The sequence below is a fragment of the Sinohyriopsis cumingii genome, chromosome 7 (assembly GCF_028554795.1).
Source record: "Sinohyriopsis cumingii isolate HCF-2022 chromosome 7, ASM2855479v2, whole genome shotgun sequence".
NCBI classification, from domain to species: domain Eukaryota; kingdom Metazoa; phylum Mollusca; class Bivalvia; order Unionida; family Unionidae; genus Sinohyriopsis; species Sinohyriopsis cumingii.
The window spans coordinates 102,882,578-102,909,051 of NC_142967.1; the positions used below are offsets into that span (position 1 = coordinate 102,882,578).

Sequence of the window (26,474 nt, forward strand, 5' to 3'; positions counted from 1 at the left end):
TGGTATTAGATTATTTTTATTTCCAGACATCACAAGCTGCTAAGGAAGAATGCTAGGAGTTACTTTACAATTCCTGTATATTTTATATGCTTTCTATTCAGCTAAAATTAATATTATTTGTAAGCACATTACATTTTTTGCGTTCATTTATTTGATCAGTGAACGGCATAATTCATGTCTAATGCAACATACATTAATTTAAGCGTGTTCTTCTTGTCCTTGTGTACCTTTAAGCAACAACATAATTCCGTTTTCGATAACAAAATATGCTACTTAACAATTGAAAGGGTGTATTACCACTCATATTTATTTCAATGGAACTTGTTGGGAATAAAGGACACGATCATCAAAAAATAATCAGATACTTTATATTAACTGCCATAATTTGACCATAGTCTGAAACATAAAAAATGAGTGGTTTTATAGAATACAACCTTCTATCACATTCAAATATCACTTCCATGCTAAGCACTACATATATGTAATGCTCATGTATTAATTTCAAGCGATGACCTTTTGAATACATTTTCTAATTTCAAAAAGTGTTGCCCTGTATAAATTGTTTTCTGCCTGTTTTGTTTCAACAAAACAAAACAAAATGTGGCAAAATATTCCTTAAAGGACCAACAATTAATAATTGTGAAAAGAAAGCTTACTGTTCACAGTGATGTATATTATTCTATTGCGAAGTATATACAAATTTGTTCATTTTAATTAAACTTATATTGAGTTGAAAGAAACATCGAAAATCGTAATCTTCCTGTAATCTTGTAGTTTCGGGATAAACACAAATTAGAACTTGAATATTCTAGTGTTGCTCCAGCGATTCAAAGTATCTTGAGATGTGACCTCTTTGTACATCAAATATTTCATAACGTTTTGGAATAACAACGCTGTTAATGTTTGTATGGTACAGCCTCCATAATATAATTCCAAGCACGGATTGCTCAAACCTATGACAGGTACCAAGTTCGTTGGATTCTTTACATTGGATTCGGGCTAGTGACCCTTGGAAGTACATGCAACCTAATGTTAGTGCACATGATAGCCAAGGACGCATGATTGTCTGAACAGTAAAACGAGTGCGATATATAAGGAACAGCCCTGTCTCCATTTCATTTTTGTCGGCAAATAAGCAGGGATGTTCTCCTAAAAAGTTGAAAGTAACAGGATCCGTTCTATACCCGATTCCCAAACTTCCTTCCCCAATCTTTATTCCGTATTTGATGCCCATTTCGAACAAACTGTCAAGCTCCCCATTTCGGAAACGAATGGATGCGTCCATCCATATGATGAAACCAAATTCATTTAGTAGAATCTGCAATGTAAACCATGTAATTATATTATTATCATCATCATATGGTGGGCGTAATGACGGAGGGTAAGCAATATGTTTTAGTTGCATCAAATATACAATTATCGGCTTTCAGAATTATTTTAGATATATTTCAGGACTATACCGATTCATTAGAATGAACGGTAAAAACTAAACATGTACAATTCGTGTAAGATCTTTGCAAATATACTGCATCATTGATATGGTGATAGAATCAGAGTTTGTGTCTCAATACATCTTGCAAAAACAAAGATTAAAAGAGATATATTACCTGTGCAATCAACGGCTTCCATGTATATCCTGATATGTCCTTCACATGCCTTGGATACTTCTCGAAAGGGAATGATCTGTATTCACAGCGGCAATGTATTTTTACCTGAACAATATATCAAAATATATTTTGTAACTAACAACAGCTTTCGTAATTAAATATGCATTCATCCATTCAACATAGTATTTATTCCTAATTATTCAACGTAAAGCTGTGATCAGTAGCATAAATTAAAAATGTAATATATCACTTAAACGGCATAGTTTGGAAGTTTAGATTTTTTTAGTCACTTACAATGGAGATAGTTCGTTTTAAATTTAAAATGCTTATGCCCGTGATTGTTTGAATTCAAGCAATAAAGTTTCAGATCATCTTCCATAAAGAAAGCTGCCTGACGTGGTAGGAACATCAAAGGTTTTACTATTCTTAGCAAGGTTTATGTACATACTTACGATACCTATTGGTGTTTTGCGCTGGGTCTCAAGATGTGCTCTGAAAGAGTTATCAACCAACAACTAGCCCCTGTAGCAAATGAGATGTACGTTTTCGTTACCTTTTTGATGCAACGTCTGTTAGATAGTAAGTTTAATTCTTCATAGCATGCGGCCTTTTTCTGCGCAAAGCCCATGTATGAGTCAACGTTCAGGAGGTGACTGTGTAAACATCTAATTAATGTGCTGTCCCCAGAAATGATGTCGACTCTAGAGCAGTTAAATGTTAAAAGTATTTAAATATTGATGTATATTAACTAATATTGTCATTTATGTTCATATTGTATAGTGTGATAAAATATTTTGAATCTGTAAGCATACATTGCTTTTATTATAACCGATCAAATTATATTTCAAAGATGAATCGTTGATCAGTCCTTTTTTAGAACTGCATATTGAATGGTTAACCAAAACAGACAACATCAACACTAGGCACTAGCAGACGTAGATTACATGTACACTTATGGTTTTTTATTCTAGTTTCTACTCTTCGCCTCTATCATCATATCATGCCACATCTTCGCAGACGTAAATATTACAATGCCAACAAACGACTTCTAATAGATATAACATAGATTACTTACCATATGTTGTTCTGTAAGGTTGAATCCAATGTCATAGATGATAAATTTGTGATTTTTGTACTTTGGAAATACCACTTCATGGAGATTCTGAATAAGACCTTGCATTTCCTGGAAATGGTTTGATGATGCTGCCGTCACAAATACAGGAATCTTGGGATTTTCATTCTCAAGATATTCTCTATCAATATCAAGACCCAGTTCTTTAAGATAGCTTAATGATGTTCCAAGAGGGTAATTGTGCACAAACTTAACATTTTCCGTGAACGTTTCTTTAAACTTTGTATTATTGAAACAAAACAAGGAGCTTTTTATGCCAAACTCACTATATCTGTTAGAAACTCTATGGTGTACCATCACTCTATAACCGTTCTTTTGTGGAAGTGATGAATTGAATGTGTCCTCGTTTGACGCATTTAAATTCCACTCGGAATGTTTTGTTGAAATCTGCATTAAGGTCGTATGAGATTGCATGGCTTTATGAAGGAAGATGACTTGATCTGTTGAAAGAAAAATGTCCAAAAATATTTGTCTTAGAATGTTTAGACATGCTAAAACCTTTTTGGAAAATAATACTTAAATAAGCATTATGTATGTTGAGAAAATCAAACAATTAATATATATATACACATACAAGCGCACTAATTCAAACGCTACATTTGTTTCTAATGTTGGATATATGTCCATAATTAACATTTCTAAAACTGATGTTAATTTGCAAAATGGCTCATTTTTCTTGAGAATTATCACAGGGCTCATCGAGAGTTTAATGCGACATTATTTCCGAAAAAAGCAGCATTCTTGTCATAAAATGTAAGAATTTCCACATTAAAAACTAAAGCGGAAGTTTTATATCGATTATCTTTTATCATAACACATGTTGCATTCATTTTTGTATGACTTCATCACATGATAAATGTAAACTTGAATTGTGTTCATGGAATACGAAACAAAACGAGCATAACTATACAAGTCATGATATATTTTAAATATATACTTACACAATAGTAAAACTATTGCGGTACAAACAATCACCATGGTCAAAAGCTTCAGGCATTTTCTTACTATCATTTTGTTTCCTGACATCTGTGAAAAGTTAACACTGATATAGTAAAACATGTTAGAGCACTTTGGTGCAAGTACGGAAACGACGCCAGGAGCATACTAAATCACTCGCTTGACAAACGGAAAATAACACCCACTTTATGTGAAGAAATGCGAAGAATATACATTATAAGTATAAGTGGCACATACCCCTCAAGTTAGCACTTATACATGGATAATTGCGTAGACCATTAATTATTCAAATATGGACACATTTATAACATAAATTTGTTTGGATCATATGTAAAAACAAATTGACTTGCATGAATTATACAAGGTTTCTCACGCACGAAGGTAGACACTTTCTCACAACAAATTATAAAGTACTCTCATTTGTTTTTGAAACAAATACGAATTCTCCAAATTTTCTTTCTCAATGGTTGTTAAAAAACACCCAGTCTACAAGCACAACGGTTTCATACAAAGATTTCTAAAGTATTCACATTTGGTTTTTGATTAAAAGTATGAAATCCCCAAAAGTGTTCAGCCCAGGTTACAACCGAAAAGCAAAGTCAACATACTACAAAAGTTATTCTAAGTTTTCTAAATCATAGCGAAAATGCCACTATAAAGCATAGTATGTGATCACTGAATGACCAAAGAAAATTATGTTAATTTGAATTATCTATTTTAACATAGCCAGTAGTATTTTAAAATTCATAATTACCTATGCCTATGAAAATAAAGATCAAACAAAAACAAAAATAAATATATATAGATATATCATGATTTAAACTGTGTAATCATACAGGTAGTCATAAGTACAGAGCTATAAATGCTTTCTCAAAGTATGATTTTAATGTGTACATATCGGATGTTACAATCAGGAGTAATTCCCTTTGCCAAGCCATAACGAGATGTTTGAAAATGCAGTATCATAATTAGATAATGCTCATACGCTTTATTACAAGCTCGAATGTTCATCATCAAGAACTATTCATTTAGTACAAGTTTAAAAGCAAAAGAAATCTGCGTAGACAAATTTGTACCAAAGTGTATAAACATGTCTTCGAAGCAAACACAAATGAATAAAACACCCGATACACATATATGTGCCCTTGACTGTACTCATCCATTTAAAACTGAAACAAACACAAGCCTACATTATAGCAAACGTATGTCAATTTCAAACTACGAACTTGGCATCCGAGTAACAGAGTTTCGAACGAAGTTTATATCATTCAATAACGTGTCACTCCAGACATAAAACTCTTTCACAATCTGTGAAGCAAGTCAATATCATTCAGAATGTTCGAAATTATTAATAGCACATCTCTATCTTAGAAAGAAGTTTGAAACATGAACAGGTATATAAATAATTATACCTCATGTATTGTCCTAATGCAAAAACCGTTTAATCCAATGATAACTAAGTAGCTTACAAATAGGCCCGTATCCCTGGTAGCAATGAGGTGCCTTTCTGTTGTTGTTGTTGTTGTTGTAGGGTTTAACGCCATTTTTCAGCACACGATAGGCTATACATGGCGGCCGGTATTATTGGTGGAGGAAGAACCCGGAAAACCCGCGGAAAGAACCACCGACCCACGAGAAGCTACTGGCGAGCTTTCTCACATACCCACATTAGCCGAATCCGAGACTCGAACCCACGCAGACAGAGGTGAGATGGCAGTGATCCGTAACGGAGAGCGCTTTAGACCACTCGGCCACTCGGGGCCCTTGCCTTTCTGTACGCGAAAGGCTTATGTAAATCAATAAATTTATTCGAGATCCAGATACATGTAATGTTTTGTATCTATGGATTTTTAGTTTTAATTCAGCATCATTAGTTCCTAGATGACACAATAACATGTGACGAGCTATCACTACAAGCCCGATTATTGTGTAAATATAGTATGAACGTGAAAACATTGACCCCATGAAAGCCTATTTTCTTGTGTGCTGAATATATTGTATACATCAAGAGAAACAATTAATACCCATTTTCATTAGTTGCAAACCTGGATGATAACGGCACCTCGATCACTTATTACTTAGTCCCGCAGCAGCACCATTTTTAGCAGACCCTGATAGTTTTGGTGTATTACTTTGGGATTGCTAGCGTTAAAGGACGGCATTGGTCATATCGGTATAATATGGCATTCGATGATAGTTGGGGGTGCAGGCGTTTATAGACCACGATAAATGACGGATGTGGTCATAGCTAAGTGGGCAACAAGTCGATGTTATTTCATCAATAATCATGTCCAGACGAAGGATATACACCTTAAACTTGTACATGGATGCCCAGCCGAGAGCGATCACCATGCAGACGACAAAGCTTTGCTATTTACTGCGCTGAACACGACCAACGATTTTGGAGACCAGATGCTTCTCTAGTCACGTTCGAAGTTATGAGTACATGCCATTGCCTTTCACTGCATATGCAACAAATGCGGATGGGGTATTGAAAATCAATCCGACATGATGTCAAGAAAATATGCAAGGCAGATTTGGAATGGCCTTAATGAGATACGTAGCAGAGTTCACCCCACCTCAATGGTACCGAATACAAAAAATCACCTTTTTAAATAGCGCCCGAGCCAAATAATTCATCCGACATATGTCAATGCTGATTATATTGTTACACTCAGAGAAAGATTAAACACTATATAATGCATTTCATAGCACATCAGTATTGTCAGCGATTGTTGAACCCGACTGCAACGACTAGCCACACATTTCCATTTATAGATCGTAGGTATAACAAACAACACCACATCCTTGGCTAAACGATGAACATGATTAGCAGAGAGAGGATGAGCAGTCTGCTAAGTAATAGGCTGCTCAGCAAGAGAAAATACGATGATATGCTGGAAACAGCATTGTTTACTAGAGTAAGGGAACCAACACCTGACTATTAGGCTGGGCGAACCCCGCCCTTACCCAAGACCCCCCCCCCACCTATGCCAGCTCTCAGACAACCATACACAAGGCATCAATGCGAGACGATCAAGCCTAGCCATCCTTATCTGTCAGACAATGGGTCAGACCGAAAGCAACCAGGTTAGATAAGATTGACGAGATTAGAAAAGTCTATTAACAAAGGCTCAGGATGTCGCCTAATTAAGTATTAGTCGACAATGTATTTTTATGCGTTGTACCGTCCGTTCGAAGGGAACTGGGGCATCCACACATTCAAGTAGATTTCTCAAAAGCAGTGATAATGCAGAAAACCGTAATGCCCGATGATTTGAATGGGTTGTACTATCTGCGCTATATCTCTTAAAAGAATCCGTTCAACGCGTCAACAGATAAAATAGAATACGAATAACCTTACTCTTTGGTAATCAAAAGTTTCCAGTGAAGGTATATTTAAAATGTCACTGGATTTGAATATTGACGAAAATCAGCAAAAGACCACTTTGCATAAAGATTGAAAGCACGTTTGATGCCGAAGTGTACAAACCTATAAATGCCAGACTTTCTCAAGTTCCACATAAATAGTGCCTGTCGATACACATAAATAAGTTCGCAATGAACAGCACTAGTACGAATTGATAAGCTATACTTTCTGGATCTCTTCTATTATATATCTGTATCATACGTTATTCATTCCGAAGGCTGTTAACTTGTCTCTGAAACGGGAAGAAGCTAATCAAACATGCAGGTACACATATTCAACTGCCAGCAAAACACTATCTAGCTTTCCGTTTATTTGATAAACCAAGACCTCGAATATATACAGAGGACAAAATTCAGCAGCCACGCTTATCAGCCTAGAGATAAGAGGTAGTACGTAAGGTGTTATCAAACAATCACCCTCTAGCTATGACGCTAGCCAATACTAAGACATTTATACAGGCTAGGGTCACATCGACCAAAAGCATATGGGTAAGGACTAAACACTGGATGCTAAACAACAGGTGAAACAAACATTGCGTGTAACAGTATTTCACAACCTGCAAACTACTACCAACATGAGTTATATACAATCCTGGAATAGCCTCAACTGCACAAATCAAAGTGTATGACGTCAATCCAGCAGAGTTGCAGTTTCTACGAATATATTATTTCATACATAGTAACGTTAGGGCATAAACCTGTAGAGGATGTCTTCCCCATAGCCGAATACGACGACACCCTTTTGACATCAGAGAGTGTATATTCCTTCGCGGGTACAGACGGCGGAGGGACGATTTCATGAGACTCAAGTTGGCATTCGTCCTCATCGAGGCCTCCTACAACATACTCTTGTATACGGTAATATCCTCCGAGGACAACCATCATGCCTGGAGCGTATGGGACACCTACGGCTATACGAATATCTGTGACCATCACTACCATTACAGAACACATGCTTCTTCCGGCTGATACCTTTGAAGCCTTCCGATTCATGTATCTGGAAATATATCGATAAATCCTTAGCACTATTTTAGTTCCCATTAAATGAGCTTGTACGCCCGTCTAGAAACAACCGTCGTAGAGCTTAAGCTGCCGACCGAAATTGACATGCACCTGTTTGTCGAGAGAGGTACCAAGGAGGACACTTCACATAATACAATCCCAAGTGTACAGACTACTACCACTACACTTACCAGCTGGATCTTCTATTACTCTGACATTAACCTCTATGAAAGTGCAACGATGTAGAGAGTGCCCAATGGAGTTTTTCAATGGGTCCATCCCAAAGAGGGTAAAATTCTTTTAAATAGTATGTCCACATACACTCGTGGGGGATGCCTTCTCGATGTAGACCGGGCTATCTGGAAGTGTTGCAGGATACACTAGCCGCAGAGTCGGTGGCATTTGAGTGACTCTCCAACTACAAAAAAGACTTCGCTAACCAGACGCAAGATTCTTATAAAGCCTATACAATATCGATACATTGGTAATTATTGTCTATGCCGCCTTGTAGCATCTTAATACATACACAATTATACGCGCCGTCCAAAATTTCACCTCAAAATAAACAATACGTTGGCTTCCTGCACCGTTTTGGAGAAGCTAAAACTCGGCCGGACCAAAGACTGGTCTCTGATGCTGCATTATGTTGGTCCCGCTTTTATAACTTTGTTCCACCGTTGCTGGTTTATTTTTCATGCAAGCATCCGCATCGATAGCTTGTGCTTTATACTGTCGGACAAGGCCAGCCAAATGGTGAATCTCTGAGGCGATTGTTGTATATTACCACGGCAATACGGTCGATAGGTTCCGTGATCTTAAGACTAGTTTTGATTATTGCACATCTAATTACAAAGTTTAATGTCCAGATCCATGGTACTTGCGTACTAAACATTGATATTACATGAAAAAACAAATATCAGTTATGTGAACTGGAATTTGGTGTTTTGGTGTGATCGAAATTTATAGCAACCGATAGTTTATTATATCTAATCATCTGAAACACTCAATTTTCTAATGCGTTTTTTTAAACTAATACGTCATTTAAAACATGTTTTTCTTGCTATAACACATATTCCAAGATTTTGTTATTCGCGTTTGAGATCAAAAATGAATGATGTTTAGAACATTAGTGTAAAATATAGTTTTAAAATAATTTATATCACTTTAAATAGGCTTTAGTACTTGTATAAAAAATTGCTCATGATCATTGAAGCCAAATTACGGAATAGCTTAAGATTATATACATTACTGGAATAAGTCACATCATAGTGTATTCGGAGCGACCACCCCTATCTAGCATGAACATCTGAAAAGAAATAGCAATACTTACTAGCACACCTTTGATAAATTCATTGGGTAAAAGTTACAATCAACAGAAATACAAGTTTTTAAAGTGTATCAATAAAATGAATCAAATTCATTGTATTCTTTAAACAGTACCAGTCTTAGCAGCGATCGTCTGAAAGAATGGTATTTGTCTGATAAATGTTCATTTCATGCAATGGATTTGACTCTTATTAAATCTTATATTTATATTAATATATTTTGAGATATTGCACGCTGTTCCCACATCAGTCGAAAGGGTCGCATATTAATATTATGTGAGCCCTCGCAGTTTAGAATGTCAATTTATTGTATAAGTGTATTGGTTTTCTTGGTTAAATGAAGGTCCAGAATTTACCCATCTTGCAAAGCTATAAATTACGAAACTAATACTGCACAACACAATCTCAGAATTAGTTTTGCTTGAACATAGACATGCTAAGTGAATGCTATTATTGTTTAAATAATGCCCATGAGGTACCAAAGATGTAGTTGTCATAAAGTATCAAAGGCAAATACATTTCTTCAACTAAAAAAATGGAAAGTGATGCATTTTGTGTACCCAGTCCTCAAGGAGGATACTAATATTAACAAAACTAAAAGATATTGGATATTGAAGATTCGCTAAAGTAACATTAAAATATCCTACAACCTGAAAGTTCTTAGTACTTATTTACATACGTATCTATAATATAGCAACATAACGAACACTGAACAGGGTTTGCAATAAAAGCAATATTTAGTGTTCAAACTGGATGTAGATGTTCCAAAAAAAGGGCTGTTATATTGCGTTTTTCTCCGCAGTATGAGCAAGATGACACTTCTTTACAAATATAAAATTTGATTCTAACAATCTAACATTTTGCGTTTAAGTTCGGAACGCTGAGGCTATGATGCTCATAAAACGTTGAGGGTAAGAAAAATATACTTATTAGATCGGTTTATAATGCGTTCTGTGATTCCTGTAGAATCGAATAGTGGTGTGACAATTGACAATGTTTTCGTACAACCGTACATTCAGCAAGCGCTGTCCCTGGAGTAATCCTGCTTTCCAATTTAGGGAATACGTTATTATTTGTATGCCATAGCATATGAGTTGACTACCTGGTAATTTCTGACAATGATTACTCTTAACCATATAATGGAGATATTTATCGAATGATGTACAATTCATAACAGTCCTAATCAACCATGCCATCATGATAGTGGTGTTTAGCACTAGAGTATCATGGGGCAGACATGCAGCATCTTGTCCCAACAGGTCCTATTATCCAGGCCGACCAGTCCTAACACTAGCCACTTAATGTTTAACGCCAGCCTCTAAGACAATTTGTATAAGTTTTTGGCATGACTCTGCCGGTGTTCTAACCTGCGACCTCCATCACCCGAGGCGGATGCTCTAACCACTTAGGTCACTGGAGCTGTCTAAAATATCTTAAACCAAACTGTTATACTTTCGGAATTAATACAATTCAACTTTTCGAACTAACATTTGCATCTTGGAAAGCCTACTTCATCATTTACAGACACTAAGTGTTAAATGACCACTGCTAAAAATGACATTTTTATTAAAATATTGTTTAATTTTTTTGCTGAAAACTACTGAATGTTTCCATGTCGTATCGGTCATGTAAGGTTGAGCTATTCATCATCAATGCACATAGCTATTTATATAAAATTCGACCCCTCTATAAAAATAGTTTGCCAAACTTAATATAAAATTGACACCTACTACATAAATTGATAATTAAATCTATATTATTTCTTAAAAACGTCATGGAGCTTTGCAAATTCACATGTAAATACATGGATTCCCCAAAAGGTGAATTAGATTATCTTTGTTTATTCTACGGATATCGCAAATCAATATGATTCTGCATCGATATAAAGATTCTGGATGCTAAAATACACTATGGAAAATTAATTTCGCAAAATTGTTTGTTCGTCATTTATGGTACGTTTAAACGGATACTCGTGTAACGACTACCTGTTCAAATTATTGTACTGCATGTAATACAATTGTCGATCATTATAGTATTGTCTTATAGAGAAGAGTGCATGACTGGTTATCTTTCATTAACTTTGTTTATTAAATAGTCTAGTCCACCTAAAATAAACAATCTTTACCAATATAAGAAGTATTTATGTGATATCTAAAACTAATTATGCATTTATTGAAAGATATTTCATTAAAATGTATTAATATATTTTCGGTGAAGATATATATGGATTCCCTATGAATCTAGTTATTTTTCTATCCACTCTCCGTATGCTAACAATAGTCTTATCTTTATAACTGTGTCGTTGTTTCATATTTGTTTCATTTACTCTCTTGGTTTACATTCATTGTAACTGAAAATGCACCAAGCTTAGTGTAGCTGTTTGTACAAAAAATTAATATTCAATTAATGTATTCAATACGGCAAGAAATCTCTCTTGAGCAGAAGATGGTCGCATATCTTTTAATAAATTTTAAATGCAGATAGTTTTCAAATTTATCAATTCCTTTTATTCAACATTCTACACGCATAGTTCGATTTCAGGGCTTGAATATATATACATATGCCTAACATTTGAAAGGCGCTGTCCTCATAGTTATTTATGATACTTGTCTAGACAGGCGATCCGTTTTTTGCCACAATGCTAGGTCTATTAATGTATGAATTTACTTATTTCATCATCTCACCTGTGGAATTAATTGAATAATCACTGGTAATATAAATTTAATCATGGAGATATTTTCACTATTGTTATTCTGCTAAACAGTCATAACCTTCTCCATTTCCAAGAATGCATATAGTTATATTAGCAATGGATTTATATTTGTGTGGAAAGTTATAATTAAAGTGTTGCAGCACTGCAAACTCCAGTTGAAATGTCACGAGCAAATTGCTAAAATGTGTCTTCCTCCGTACAGAGCCCTTCCTTAATATGATATATTTTGTGTAATTTAATATATGTCTGGAAATAATTCTGAACTTATCAAAAATAATTACTGCTGTATTAAATGTTAATTCTAAACCAACATGTATCGTCCTCATACAATGTTATAAAGTTTATAACCTGTAAGTTGATATAATGCTATAAAGAAATAAGAAGATTGTGGGCAACATTGTCTTATCCCATTTTCAGAAGGAAACAATTCCAATAAGAACACTATTTAATACACAATGTTTACCATTTCGTTCGAAAAGACAAATCTAGTTGAGCTAATAGGTCCATGATTGAAATACAAAATCAAGACATTTGTGTTAGAAAAAATGTTAAAAACTAAAAACAGCCAAAAGGAGCAGATCTTAATCTGTATAATCCACATGTTCAATAATATTGGAAATCAGCTGAATAGTTTGACCTATTTATTTTGCAGCCTTCTGGTGTTCATGCATAACCCTTGTGATCATGACTTTTTGTTGTGTTTCCAATGTGACGATTGTTATAATGAGGATATTTCATTGTCATTCATGTAGTTCAGGGAACATATGTCTCATTTATATACGAAAGGAACATGTAGAGATGGGTTCTGTCTGCAATAATGAGGTCTGCTTTACTTGCAACGTGGGTTTTCATAGTTCACGTTTACATTATTATGATCAGAAATATTTTTTTTTTTTAAATTACGCGTATAGACAAATAGTCAATACCCAGTAATATTAACACAATTTGAAGAGTTAATAAACAATCTGGGCGAATTTTGTAACAAAACAAATTTGCTGCATAAGGAGGATTTCAGGAATATAATGTAAATTTACAACTCTCAAATCAATACAAAAAACAATAATCGTCTTTCTCTGTGCATCCAGTTGGCTCACTTTAGTCTAATTTACCTTTCAGCAGGATGGACTGGTCCATTCTGGGCCTTTTGTTTAGTTACTGTGCTCAGTTTCGCCAATGTTCATTGTTCTTACATATATTTTGTCTCGTTGTACTTCTAACGTAGCACTGTTTGTAACTCTATCGTACCCTTTTTTCTGGATTCATTGCTTATTCTAGTATTAACTGAATCATTACACAAATAACTGAATTGGTCACTGAAGGAACACAAATAGGCAAAGCGTATTGCTTGCAAATATACATAATGTATCTGCTAAAAGTAAAGACTACCGGAAGTAAAATATTTCATCATTTGCATATAGATCAAGATAAATAAATTTAGATATAGTGTCTAATAAAAGTAGAACGAAAGAAAATATAAATAACGAATTTTAGAGGAATACTAATTTTAAGGTGAACATGAAAGTTTTAGTTATCTAAGGACAAAATAAAGTGGTACATATGTTGTTATCAATCTTTCTATCTGCTTATGCATTTGCCATTTAAGAGAAGTGATTAAACATTACAGGATATATCATGTGCCCGATATGAATTATTCGTTTATATACTGGAGTAAATCTTAATACTAAATTAGAGCAGCTTTCCATATATAGAAGAATTACATTAAATAAAAAAGAAACATATAACCGTTTTTATTGAGTTTGTTTCGTGTAGCTATGAATATATTAGTATTTTAGTTCATACATCAATAGGAATCCAGTTCAGAGGGAAGAAAATCTGTATAGTTGTATCTAGCCTCTCCTTTCTAGCCAATACGCCCAGGATGCGGGTAATACAAAGAAAAACCTCCTGCAAGAAACCCTGCCCACCATCCGAATGAGCCAAAAGTATGAGTTACGTGATCACAGTACGCCAATACCGCGAGATCCACTTCTGGTGTGCCTCCTTCTTCAAGAAAATAAATACTATCGTTTGTTGTTACACTCAGAACTGTCATAGACCATTCAAATCTTCAGAAGCAACGACGAAAATGGTGTTTTGAATTTTGGCTTTCATAAAATCCATCGCTTTATAGATGTAAACTTCTGATGATATTACTATCCCATATATATTATTTGTCTCATCAAAAATATCACCAATACGTATGTGAATCCCTATTAAAGTGCGAGATTTTTTCAGAAACCGTACCATTATATTTTTACAACGTGGCTAAAATGGAATTTTCGTCTTATAACATCCTCAATATATTAAAAGTATTTCCAAGACTGATCCCACTTTGAAACCTTTTCCCTTTGGAAGAGTCATTAAATCTTTGTCAAATCTGCAGCAACCGATGCGTTCCTCTATACATTCGAATGTGTTGCAGACGTCACGGTTGTCTAGAACAGTCACGTTCTTTAGAGAAGATACTTTGTATAAACGTTCCTCTTTACCAGCGATGAGACTTAGGCTGTTAAGAGCAGCTATACCCATTAGAGATGCATATTGAAACATACGATTACCAAGTCGTCCATATCACGTGTAACAAAGAAAATTGCCAGGAGGATTTACAATGTTCTTAGACACTTCTAAGCCGCTGATGTCGAAAATGTAGGCCGATTTCACAATGTAGTTAATGCAAAGAACGACCATAAGAGTTCCCTTCTGAAGCATCAAATCTAAATTAAATAAGACATACAATATGTAATTAAAGTGTGCAAAATAATTATACATGTCCATTAAGTCAGCTTAAGATGTTTTGAGAGCATAATTATTTGCATTATTAAGCAATCATTTAAGAGACTGCTTCTCTGAAAATTTCGAAGCAATAATGTATGTTGAATGTAACGTATAATTGCAGCAAGCAGCTCAGATATTAAGGCACACACTTGTTAAAATTGTGTTTGTAAATAGCAACACCCGCCTAAACGGTATTCATACTTTGCTCAATCCAGACACCCAATTTATAATTTCATTATGTTTGGAACAAGTAAATTAGTTTGTTTTTAATAAAAACATTTATATTAATTTCAACAAATTTGCAACTATGTTAATTGATGGCATTTTTTTCCAATTATATTCTAACCTAAGTTTGTTTTAATTGTTAGTTGTTTCCTTTTGTCAACAGACAAAATCAGTGAAAAGGTGATACATTTCACTGTGCAGTCCCGATAAAAGGAAACAATGAGTTTTATAGATGAATTGATGTGCGAAAAGGCATTTAATAATAGTACACCTCCTCACATTTCTTAACAACCAATTCCAGGAAAATAACAACACCAGTCGGGAAAAAGTTTGAGATCATGCACAAATTATGCCCAAGTAAGCTATGATTAGCGTTGTATTATCTTATCACACACACACACACACACACACACACACACACACACACACACATATATATATATATATATATATATATATATATATATATATATATATATATTTCGATATGTTGAACACATTATGTAACAACATAATATGAACTTACAATTTACTAATTTACGTCTGCATAAATTCATTCTTGTAGGTGCTGCTATCCGTTTCCATAACACTGCTAAGTTAATAGACTTAACTATAACATTCATTCTGGAACAAAACAAAACGAAAACAACCTTTAAGAAGTTTCCTCAATACTTCATGAGAGTACTTATTAATATATGTCTAGACACAATTAGAAACTATGCTATATTTTTGCATGTTTGTTTGGTAGTACATACACAAAAGTAAAATACACACTCATGGCTTCTGATATTGATATAGATGACATTTAAATTAAAGATGTACGCAAGTGGTTTTGGCATGAGCTAAAGATTATTATGGGAATGTATATCCTTATCTGTGCAAATCTTTCCATATAATATAAATGCCTAAACTAAATATAGCTTTGATATTGATCAGGCAATTTTTTATAATGTTTCTCAGATGAAAAACTAGAAAACTTTGGTTGACTCATATAATCAATTGTGCCAATCATAAAATTTGAAAGTACTCCTCTAGAGTGACAATGAAATTATTCATGTATATACGTATTCATTTTCCACATTTTGGAAGACTTAGATCACCCCTTCTAAGTTTTCAATAATTTTCCGAAATTCCAGCTTTACCTTCTAAATACACCTTGAATTACAAACATATTGAACTATGTTCTTTCATGTTAAACATTGATCTGAAACACGTTTTTTCTTTATCCTCGTATTAAAACAACTTTAGAGTTAGCGAATGCATTTTTCGTCGTAGGCTATGAAACAGCTCTTCCTTCACTTTTTAAGACACTATCTTATATAGCGTCTGAGTGTTCCTCGAACCAAAACCGGTAACCATAGCGTTGGAAATATTATATGGTGCCTTGATTTAATGTAGGTCTGCATTGATCAGTGCAGTGTTGTGTGACTGAAATTCACATGTATGTTTTCAAGTTACGCCATTGACATCATATTTGTCGGGTCTTAAATGTTCGAGACAAGGTAATGAATGACGTGTACACGTTATAAATTAGACATAATATACATTTAAAACACATAGGGAACTGAAGATGTCCACAAAGGATAAGTTAAGCCATCCCGCAGGAAAGACACAATCACCTAAAAAGAAAGTTTTGTTTCATTAATGTAATTGCTTATCTTATTTGCCTGTCGCTTTCGCACACATGAAGTGATTCAACATCAACATTACCTGGACCACAACATAAGGTATACACAAGGTCAGGGATTCCAAATGAATGACAATACATGGTGTTCATTATAAATATTTTTATCCATCCATGTTTGCGGAATGTATTTCTAAATGTTGCAATGGTATTCGGCAGAGAACGGTTTAACCGGTTGCGTGCCATAGAGGTTAATATTGGGAAGGGTACTTGGTCTCAGTAACATCTCTCGGTCTTTGCATAATATTGATCTAACTGTATAATAATAGGTTTAGAAAGATGTATAGAGACCAAACAATATAAACGAAACAAATGTTGTAAGTATAATACAACTAGTTTCGTAATAATAGAATATCACCATCAAATTATCAAGATGGCGCTTGTCGTCCTTATTGACGTTGCTGAGAGAATCGTGAATGCAACATACATGGAAAGTTAGAATGCATATTATGAAACCTTTATATTAGTATAACTTTATATCCTAACACATTTATATCGTACTGCAATGCAAGATTGATATAAAGTGCATGTTAGTATGCAAACATATTTACAACTGGTAATATACATTCTACGACGGCTTGAGCAGTTATTTTAAGATGGAAACCAAACAAAATTAATGTTGCATAAACGACTTCAATTCGTTTTAAACAAAGAATTCCAACGATACACATATTCATCAAACCATTTTTAAAGACATACATAATTTTAAATCACGACACTGCGTTGCGAAGTTGCACCTCAGATACATATGTAAAAAACGAACTGTATATGGACACTAAAGATAGTATCTCATATGAGACCACTCAGCTCATTAAGCTATATCGGTATATAGTTCCAAAACAGCACGTTATTCCATGTAGCATACGAACTTTCAAGTTCCGCAACGTATTTATCTATTTGATAGTAATTGTGGATATTTCGAACTTACTATCTATTTCATATCCTCTTTTTTGCACAGAAGGTTATTTCATCGTTTGTGGTTTCTTCTCTAGGACCTCAAGTTTAGCTATGTTGCAGGAGAAACATGATACATTGCAATCAAACTGCACCATACCTCTAATACAATTAACATCTTTTCGCGTTACATAGTCTAATAATTTGACAATGCAATGTTATGTTGACTGATTCATTATGCTATTTTGGCATCTCAATAAATCGGAAATCAGAATGTACAATTCCAGCATATATACCTAGAAGGTGATAATTATTAGTTTAAGACTTAATTTAAATGTCTTTTGTTTTGTTGCATTATTGCGATTGAGATAAAACTTATTCTTCCCATTAAACCAAACTTACATAGAATTATTTGATTTAATCTTTACATTTTTAGGAGGCTTTGTTTTAATGATATTTGTTCCATAGTCTCTAGTATAAACAGTGCTCAATTAAATATTTACACAGATTATTTTGTATTAGATAATAGTGTCATATTCATACAAAATATATAACCTAATCTATATTTTGTATAGCTATATATTACAAGAAAATGAGGTTATTTCGAAGGCGTCATTCGTAAACTCATAATTACCCAGTTAAAGAAGAGTCATTTCTAACTTGTGAATATTACTGTTAAACTATCGTTTTTTAAAGTTGCACCAATGGCGACTTTGTCACTGGTCATAGTTACTCAAGAGTATCAAACGGAGCGGAAAGAGGTCCGCCTGTCATAAGATCAGGCAAATGCTTAGGATAATTTACAAACATTATTTAATATTTAGTGCAAAAATCATAACAATGAATTGTTATGTTGCTGAAGCAATATAGAAAGTTTAACAGATAATGATCATGTCACTAGTATATAGTGTTAACAAATTATGCATAAGGCAATTAATTTAGACAGATATTGATGTACATAACTGTACTTTTACCACTCTACCATTTCGGGGTTCGGCAAAAGAAGGGCTTATGCCATTTGTAAGATCGATACTAGAACGTATACAATTATAACAATGATATGTTATATGACGTCAGATTCCAGTCAACTAGCCTAAGAAATTATGTTTCTGACTCCGTTTTACCGAAGGTAATTGCAAAAGAGAAACAAACACCGTTCACGACGAACTGTAAACTCAAAAAGCTTCTATTCTATATACGTCGAAATTAAATTCCAATGGATGTTTGAAATATTTAGATACCGTTCGTAATATCATTGTCATAAATACGTACAATAAATTGCCATATTACAGTACATCCGGCAAAAAGTTCTCACAGCCTACTAATCAAGCCTCACCGTCATGCACAAATGGATACATGTAAAGTTACAAAACAGTCAGTATGTATACTTACACTTTGAAAAAAATAAAACAATTTAATGCAGATCAAAATATGAAAACTGTAAATATGCCAATGAGCAAGATTAAATCACATAGGACAGTTTAAGGTACAGTTATTATCATCTAAAACTTCATCTACGCATGTGGTTTTCGTGAACATTGATATATCGTCATCAGGCATCATAAACTACGGTCCTTGCATTTAGCAACTTTGAGCTAATTTGGTTGTAATAAAATAAAGCACGCATTCGCAGCAACCTGTTTCCGTCTCCATTCAACCTTATAAAAATGTTCAAAGCCCCCCTCTCCATGTTTATATCTCTGTCTGAATTGGTTTGAAATATGTTTCTAGCGAAAAGTCTGCCTTGCTGCTTTTCATAAATCGATGCCGAATATTCTTGACGAAATATGCTGTGGTGACTATTGAAAGTAAATAAAAAGAAAAATCTTGCATTCAGGAAAATAACACTCTCTTAAAATGATGATTTAGTAGTCTTGATTCAGTAAAAATGCTCGAGTTTAAGTCAGGTATTTTCAACTTAATGTGTTCAGCCACTCAGTACTTGTTCATAACATAGACAAACGACAAGAAAAGTTTTCGTGTTACAGTATCATCATCCTTAGTAGTAGCAGTAATAGTAGAAGGAGTATCATCATGAATATCAGTATTATTATTATTCTTACTTTTCTTCTTATTATTATTAACATTGTTTAGTTGAAATGCATGGCTGTTGCGTGTTTATTTTATTCTTTTACCTTGAATACGTTATTGATATTGATCATTAATGTTGTTCATGGCGAATCTTATTATTGTTGTTAATATGTGACTTTTGTTTGAATGCTAATATCTGTGTTTACAACAGGACGTAAAGTACGAATACTATGGTCATCTTGGTTCACGGTTCTAATATTAACAAGTTTAACTTGCACTTGACTGCATCAATTGATATAGAACTAATAATGGATTCAAAATATACAGAGATATACTGCACATAACTCCACCAAAATGTCGAATTTAAAGAGTAATACATTTACTTCGTCTGTAAGAAATCAAAATTAGATTCTTAAAAAAATGCGAAAGAAATATTTTTCAGATTAAAAACTGAAACGATTAGTTTATTTTGCACTTGTATAAAATAGTTGATACGTAATTATTATGTATCAAGTAAATACTTTTAGTCACTTTATCGAATCCAATTTATGGATTTTTAATAAACTATGAAAGAAAGTATATTACAGATTTAAAACTAAAGCAAACATGATATATTGCATTTGAATGAACCATTTTATACAAAGATATTAAACTTATGCCAAAGATATAATGACTTATGGCACATACATTCAGTTTAACAAAAATAGCACTAAATGTTTATTTGTGCTGAATACATCATCTTGTGTATGTTTTTTAAATCCTTGACGCACGTGTGTTGTACTTCCAGTGACAATATCATTCAAGTATTTTAGTGATTTTACATTCTCCTTTCTATATCAGCAGTCATAATGACACGAAATATTACAATTATTGCATATTGAATAACCTTTATTCGGATCTATATTTGTCTTTGTAAGACTAAACGATTATTCGTCGTTAATAGTACTTTACATTACACACTAGTGTTTAGTTTGGATGGTTTTAAAATTATACGTGAAACCCATACTTTGATTCTACTGATTCCGTTAAACATGAATAAGGCAAAAGCCAGTAAGGAATTTTTTTCTCCAATATTACAGGAAAGGACTGTAAGAGTATGGATCTCTAGACTACGTAACCTATTAGGATCTGGTGTGATTTATGTTATATAGCCAAGTACAAAGCAAAACGTTATAGTCCGAATTATACGTATAAGAAATAAGTTCATTAAAAACTACAACATTATAGTTTCAATTCGAAAAATCATGGTCATGGAGCTTGAACAGTTCTAGTCTTACGTTCTATGGCGATGAAAATAGGAAGTAAATCAAGTTATCATAACTATTAATAGTTACCAGAACCATGTGTTCTGCGAATGAATTCTAATGTAAATGCTGACGTCATAAAACAATAGTGCCATCAGCTAAAGAAAACAATTTAAAGACAGCTTAAAGTATCTACCTGAAAGCAAATTTCACAGTTTCGAGAAAACTTATAATGTGTTTAAGATGCAAACGTTCAGAGATCAAACACAAAATCTTCTAAAATGATTTTTGCAACGTTAGGAGCCTGTAAAAGGTTTTGTTAAGTTGGACAAAACTCTATATTTTATATGTTTGCTTTATATTTCAAGCGTTAAGATATATATATATATATATATATATATATATATATATATATATATATATATATATATATATATATATATATATATATGTAAGCCAACTCATTACAGTATTATGACTGGTGCTTTAGTAGCTAACTAATGGAACTATCTTGCATATTTAAAGAAAACTTTTTTACAATAAGTCAGGTAATTTATCTTTAGTACTTGTACTTTTATGGTCTATTTAAAAACTTCCACCGCCATAACTATGCTAATTCGCCCTTACTGCTATACTAGTAGCATAATTTGCTATGGACTTACGATCCAAGCTTAGATATAGTTGCAAAAGTCACATATATTTGTATACCTTTTCTACAACAATTGTTATAATCTTTAACGTAATGGCATATTTCTCTAAAGTTTGCATTTGCGTTATTTATATTTTCTCTGAATATTTCTTTTAATTTGATAAATGTCAAACACTGTGTGTCCTCTTGATTCGTTTTGTAGTAGTTCGCTTTATGTCGCTTTTTCTAATTCATTAGATTCTCTTGAAATATACCTTATGTAAGTTGTATATTTTATCAAACATTCATCGGCCAATATGCATATGAACTACATCTTATCTTACTACCGCAACAATGAATATAGATTTGAGTATGCACACTTTCGAATTATTTGATGAATTAAATTATCAGTAAAGGGTAATTAAGTACTGAATCGTAACTACTTATATAAAACAAATAATCGTCATCGAAATTAGGAATAAAACATATTACGAAGATCCTTAAATATAAAGCGTGTAATTTTAACAGAAAATAAATTTGAGTAATCAATGAAAAAAATTTAAATAATAGATACAAGGTTTGAAAGCTTAAACAAGTGTAACAAAATACTCATACTTTCTACTAAGGGTTCGATTAATTTGTATAGCAACATCTTTGCGCTTTATTGTTAAAAGCTATGTAAACGTGGAACCAAATTAAACCAGTTTACCCTAATGAAAGGGTAATATATTAACGCATTGCGAAATAAACTTGATGTTTTAGTTCACGAGTAAGAGAAGCATAAGCATTAAATGATTCAAGATTGAATTAATGTTTCTTATTATAACATTTGCAAATATCCTTTGCTTGTTTTCAAGTAACCTTTAAATGTGACAATTTTATTTATTTTATTTTTTTTTTTGTAATTTGCACGGAAGGTGTGAGACCCTAACAATAAAGAAAAATACATGACTACAAAACATAAGAAAAATCCATTCATATTTGAGCTTAAAAGCAACATATTAGCAGAAACTAAAACGCAAACCTTTTAAGGAACTAAATTTGTAAGATAATTGCTACTGTTCGAAACAACGTTACTTTAACACTTCTGTGAACGTCTTACACTTAGTAAACAAGGCACACGCTGTCATGCAAATACATAAACATTATCCTATATATAATGAGAACCATTGTAGAAAATAAATGATCGCAAGTGTGACTAAAGATTCAATTAGAATTTGCATTGCAATATTAAACACTGATATAACACTGAAGTAAAAATATATATAGCCTTATAGGACATCACACGAATAAAATTGCAATTTTAAAATGTATGAGAAAGAATCAAATGTTAATCCACTTCAGGTGATCATATTAAACGAGCTGTATACCAATTTATTTTCTTCTATACTAATATTTAGAATGTTGAATACTAAATATTTTATTTAAACACGACCAAGAAAAAATTGTGTGTTATGAAAATCTGTATTAAATATTAGATGATAACAAAATTGGTAAATTGTAAATTTCATTACAGAAAAAATAATTGCTTGTAATGCAATATGTCAAAAGACCCCCAAAACAATAACAGCAAGAAACTCCAAACAAATTTATTTGTTCTATTTTTTTACGTTAAGAACGAAAGAAAAATAGTTTTGAATTTGAAATGTGCATTAAGACATGAATAATCTATCGACTGTACTTGTGTACAATATCAATACTGATTGCATCAATAATACTTATACAACCGAATTAACTTGAAGTAATAATTATAAGAGTAAATATCAAGTTGCAACCATTACTACTTCTATGCAACTTACTAGGATTTATATGATTTGTATATATTTTCGTAACCAGCTCAGTGTCCACAACACATTAATTCCCGTTCTTATGCATTGATCATCACTTAGATACACTTACATTACACAAAAATATATGCGCAGTTTTTCTTGACGTTTTGTATTCGAAATATACAAATTAAAAGTCCTTGAATTTGTAACGTTTTCACAGAAAACAATATACTCTATATAAAAACAAAATATGATATAAAATATTTGTATAACGTATGAATCGCATCTAAAATATAATTAGCCGTAAATTATAGAACTAAATATCAGGCCGTCTAGACGTCATAACCAAGTAAATGAGTTTTATGTTCCTATATCCGTCGTGCGTATGCTGTCATATTCTGTAGTGAAAAAGATCATTTTCAGAATTTTTTTTGTAGAATTGTCCACTGAGACTTTAGTGTATACTAGCCGAGTACTTTTTACACCGCAACGTTCAAAACGTCATTTGAAATGCTGCTATTTGAATTCTAAGTCAACACTTTTTAGTGTAGTTTTCCCACTGATGAGTACTAATATTTTGCAATGTCAACTGGACGAAGATGTATGTCTCCGTCTTGTTTATACCATATGGTGCATGACATAATATACTTTAAGTTTAATGATAAAATCAAACTTGAACTGAAGAAGTTATAAAATGATGCTTTCATAATTTATAAAGTTACAGAGACGCATGAACACAAATGCGATAAAACACAATCGTATCAGTCACACTTTCCCCTTCGTTTGTCTAAAGAAAATGCATTTGTATTTCTCTCAGAATTGTATAACTTGTATTATTCATTAAATACATGTAATCGGGTCTTGTTTTTTGTGTACAACGATACCCTATGGGTGTTACATGTATATTGTACAATATTTTGAAACAGCAAGTTCTGTTTTTCCATACTGCACGTTCGAAATGATTTCGATGGTAATAAACAAATACTTCCAGTGCACATCGTCAGTGAATAAATGACTCACCGTAGGACTAAATCTACACATTATGGATAGTCTTATTATTGAGCAGTCTCCTTTAAAGACTTGCACATGTTCAGCTGTAAAGATATGTGAGTTATTTAATAATTAAGTGTTTATAATGTAAAAATATTGTACCACCTCGTTTATTTGTGCATATTTTCCTTGTAGCTTCAGATTACGTTTCATAATGCAACTATTTTGTATTCTTCTTTGTGACTTAGCAAAACATTTATATTAGCAATGTAAAGTGAATTTTATGAAACCTTTAGTACCGTAGGATTCTTATCGGGCACAGGTTGGTTCACTTATGAACCTGTGTATTGTTTTGTCATTATTGTGCTGATAATGTAATCTGTATAGCTTACCGTGTATAACGTCCTTACGTTTTATGGTATATGCCCGTGTCATGCATAGTACATAGTACTAGGTGTATTTTCATCTGATCGGAGTAGGAAATGTAAAGCTGATCCGAGTCGACGAGCTGACCACATTTGACCATAGCATCTGTAAAGCGTACCACAACAGCTGCAGAGCTAAATGAATATTGTGTTGAAGGTTGAGACGCAGGTGATGTGGCGTTGCTGACTGATTGGTGGACGCTGATTGCTTGATTGACCAAGGAACTGAATGGCGGTCGGTGACTAATTGGACTAATGACTGCTTGACTGACTAGTGTAAATGGTAGTCAAGCGTGCTTTAGACGAAGTGTGTAACTCCATACATGTAATCTTTTAGCCATGGGCTAATTTTGGAGTTTGTAATACCCAGTGATTTTGGTATTGTAAAGGTGTTTTGTATATATGTCCCTTCGTTGTCATCCTTTTTCATTTTAAGTAAAATATCTCATTTTTTACTAGGTGAGTGAATATTGCTACAATATGAGTAAAGTACAACATTTTTACTATTTGAGCGAAACACATAATTTCTTTCGTCGTGTATAATTATAGTGAATCATTCAACTTTGTCCGTGTACTGTGTAATGTCAGTTATGATTATTTATTTACTTTTGCATTATTATGTCCGTGCGGATTGTGTTAATTTGTCCTATATTTGGATCGTAACTACGCATGTATTAATCATAATTCTTTTCGTCTCATTCAAGTCATTCATCATTAAACTTTGTAATTGTATCACCGTCATAAGTGTTCTGTTATTAATCCAAAATCCAACCCAGTTATCTTCTTTCGGTATTGTCTTAGTATGCAGATATCAAATGTGCAGCCATTCACGATTGGATTGTGTGCTTAATATAATTTAATTTTAATTGAATTGTTTCCGTATTTGCGTTGTGTTAAGTTAGGTCATGAGTGAATCAAGTCACACGTAACCAAACCTCACACACTCAGCAACACACACACACACTCACACACACATACACGCACTTATATATATATATATATATATATATATATATATATATATATATATATATATATATATATATATATACATTATATTTTTTAAATATTTTTGTGCATTGCATACATTGTTCTTCTAAATCTATGATTAGTGATTCAAGTATGGCGTTTGTTTGGCTGTATTATCACTACGTCAATAATTATATCTGGGTTTTTTGTATTCATTTCGTTAATAGAGTTTCATATTCTACCCAGAAAGTATTGTGTCATACTGCCGGTAAATATTCTCCAATTCATAATATAGGTATCAAATCAGGTAATGTTTATAATTAATCGCAGATCTTATAGTATTCAGTAGAAGCAAATGATACAGTCGGCGGTCATCTTTTTTGTATCCGAAAGTTAAGTATCATTCTGAATGTCTAAAGAACGGTAAAGTTCACTAATATTATTTTGTGAAATAGCTGCTCCCATAAAAAAAAAACATTCTTCATTTGTTTTCTGATAATGTCGAATATATTGAATAATGTAGCCATTTAGCATACAAAATGTATCTTTACGAATATAAATTGGTACATGTCTGTCTAGAATTTCTGTCTAAATTGAATGCAGCATCAAATTTGCATCTCTGTTGACTTTCATATCGCAAGAGGACTAAAGAAGGTTAAGAATACCAAAATACAA

General features: G+C 33.0%; 1 protein-coding gene and 1 long non-coding RNA gene across 13 annotated transcripts in view; one reads left to right on the plus strand and one right to left on the minus strand.

The window, feature by feature from the left end:
- LOC149795845 (uncharacterized) lies at positions 1-25,075 on the minus strand. Of its 8 annotated transcripts, XM_089965751.1 has the most exons (7): positions 15,692-15,790; positions 13,966-14,879; positions 9,377-9,433; positions 3,681-3,765; positions 2,683-3,179; positions 1,608-1,712; positions 1-1,318 (listed from the first exon to the last, which is right to left on the minus strand). In XM_089965751.1, the coding sequence occupies exons 4-7, from the start codon at positions 3,763-3,765 to the stop codon at positions 809-811; spliced, it is 1,197 nt and encodes a 398-aa protein (XP_089821877.1). In that variant the 5' UTR covers positions 9,377-9,433; positions 13,966-14,879; positions 15,692-15,790; the 3' UTR covers positions 1-808. The 8 variants fall into 8 exon arrangements, with proteins under 8 accessions (XP_089821877.1, XP_089821881.1, XP_089821878.1 ...); XM_089965755.1 differs by lacking the exons at positions 9,377-9,433; positions 13,966-14,879; positions 15,692-15,790 and adding an exon at positions 8,683-9,309; XM_089965752.1 differs by lacking the exons at positions 9,377-9,433; positions 13,966-14,879; positions 15,692-15,790 and adding an exon at positions 8,654-9,309.
- LOC149795836 (uncharacterized) overlaps positions 1-26,474 on the plus strand; it is a 735,181-nt gene that overhangs the window by 652,057 nt on the left and 56,650 nt on the right. The gene's annotated exons all lie outside the window — the stretch shown is intronic.

Coding starts and splice junctions, on each gene's coding strand:
- LOC149795845 (XM_089965749.1), bottom strand. CDS start 5,240: ATGGCGTTAAACCCTACAACAACAACAACAACAACAGAAAGGCACCTC. Junction 3,180..3,680: donor CGCAATAGTTTTACTATTGT/GTAAGTATATAT, acceptor TTCTTTCAACAG/ATCAAGTCATCTTCCTTCAT. Junction 1,319..1,607: donor GGAAGCCGTTGATTGCACAG/GTAATATATCTC, acceptor TTTACATTGCAG/ATTCTACTAAATGAATTTGG.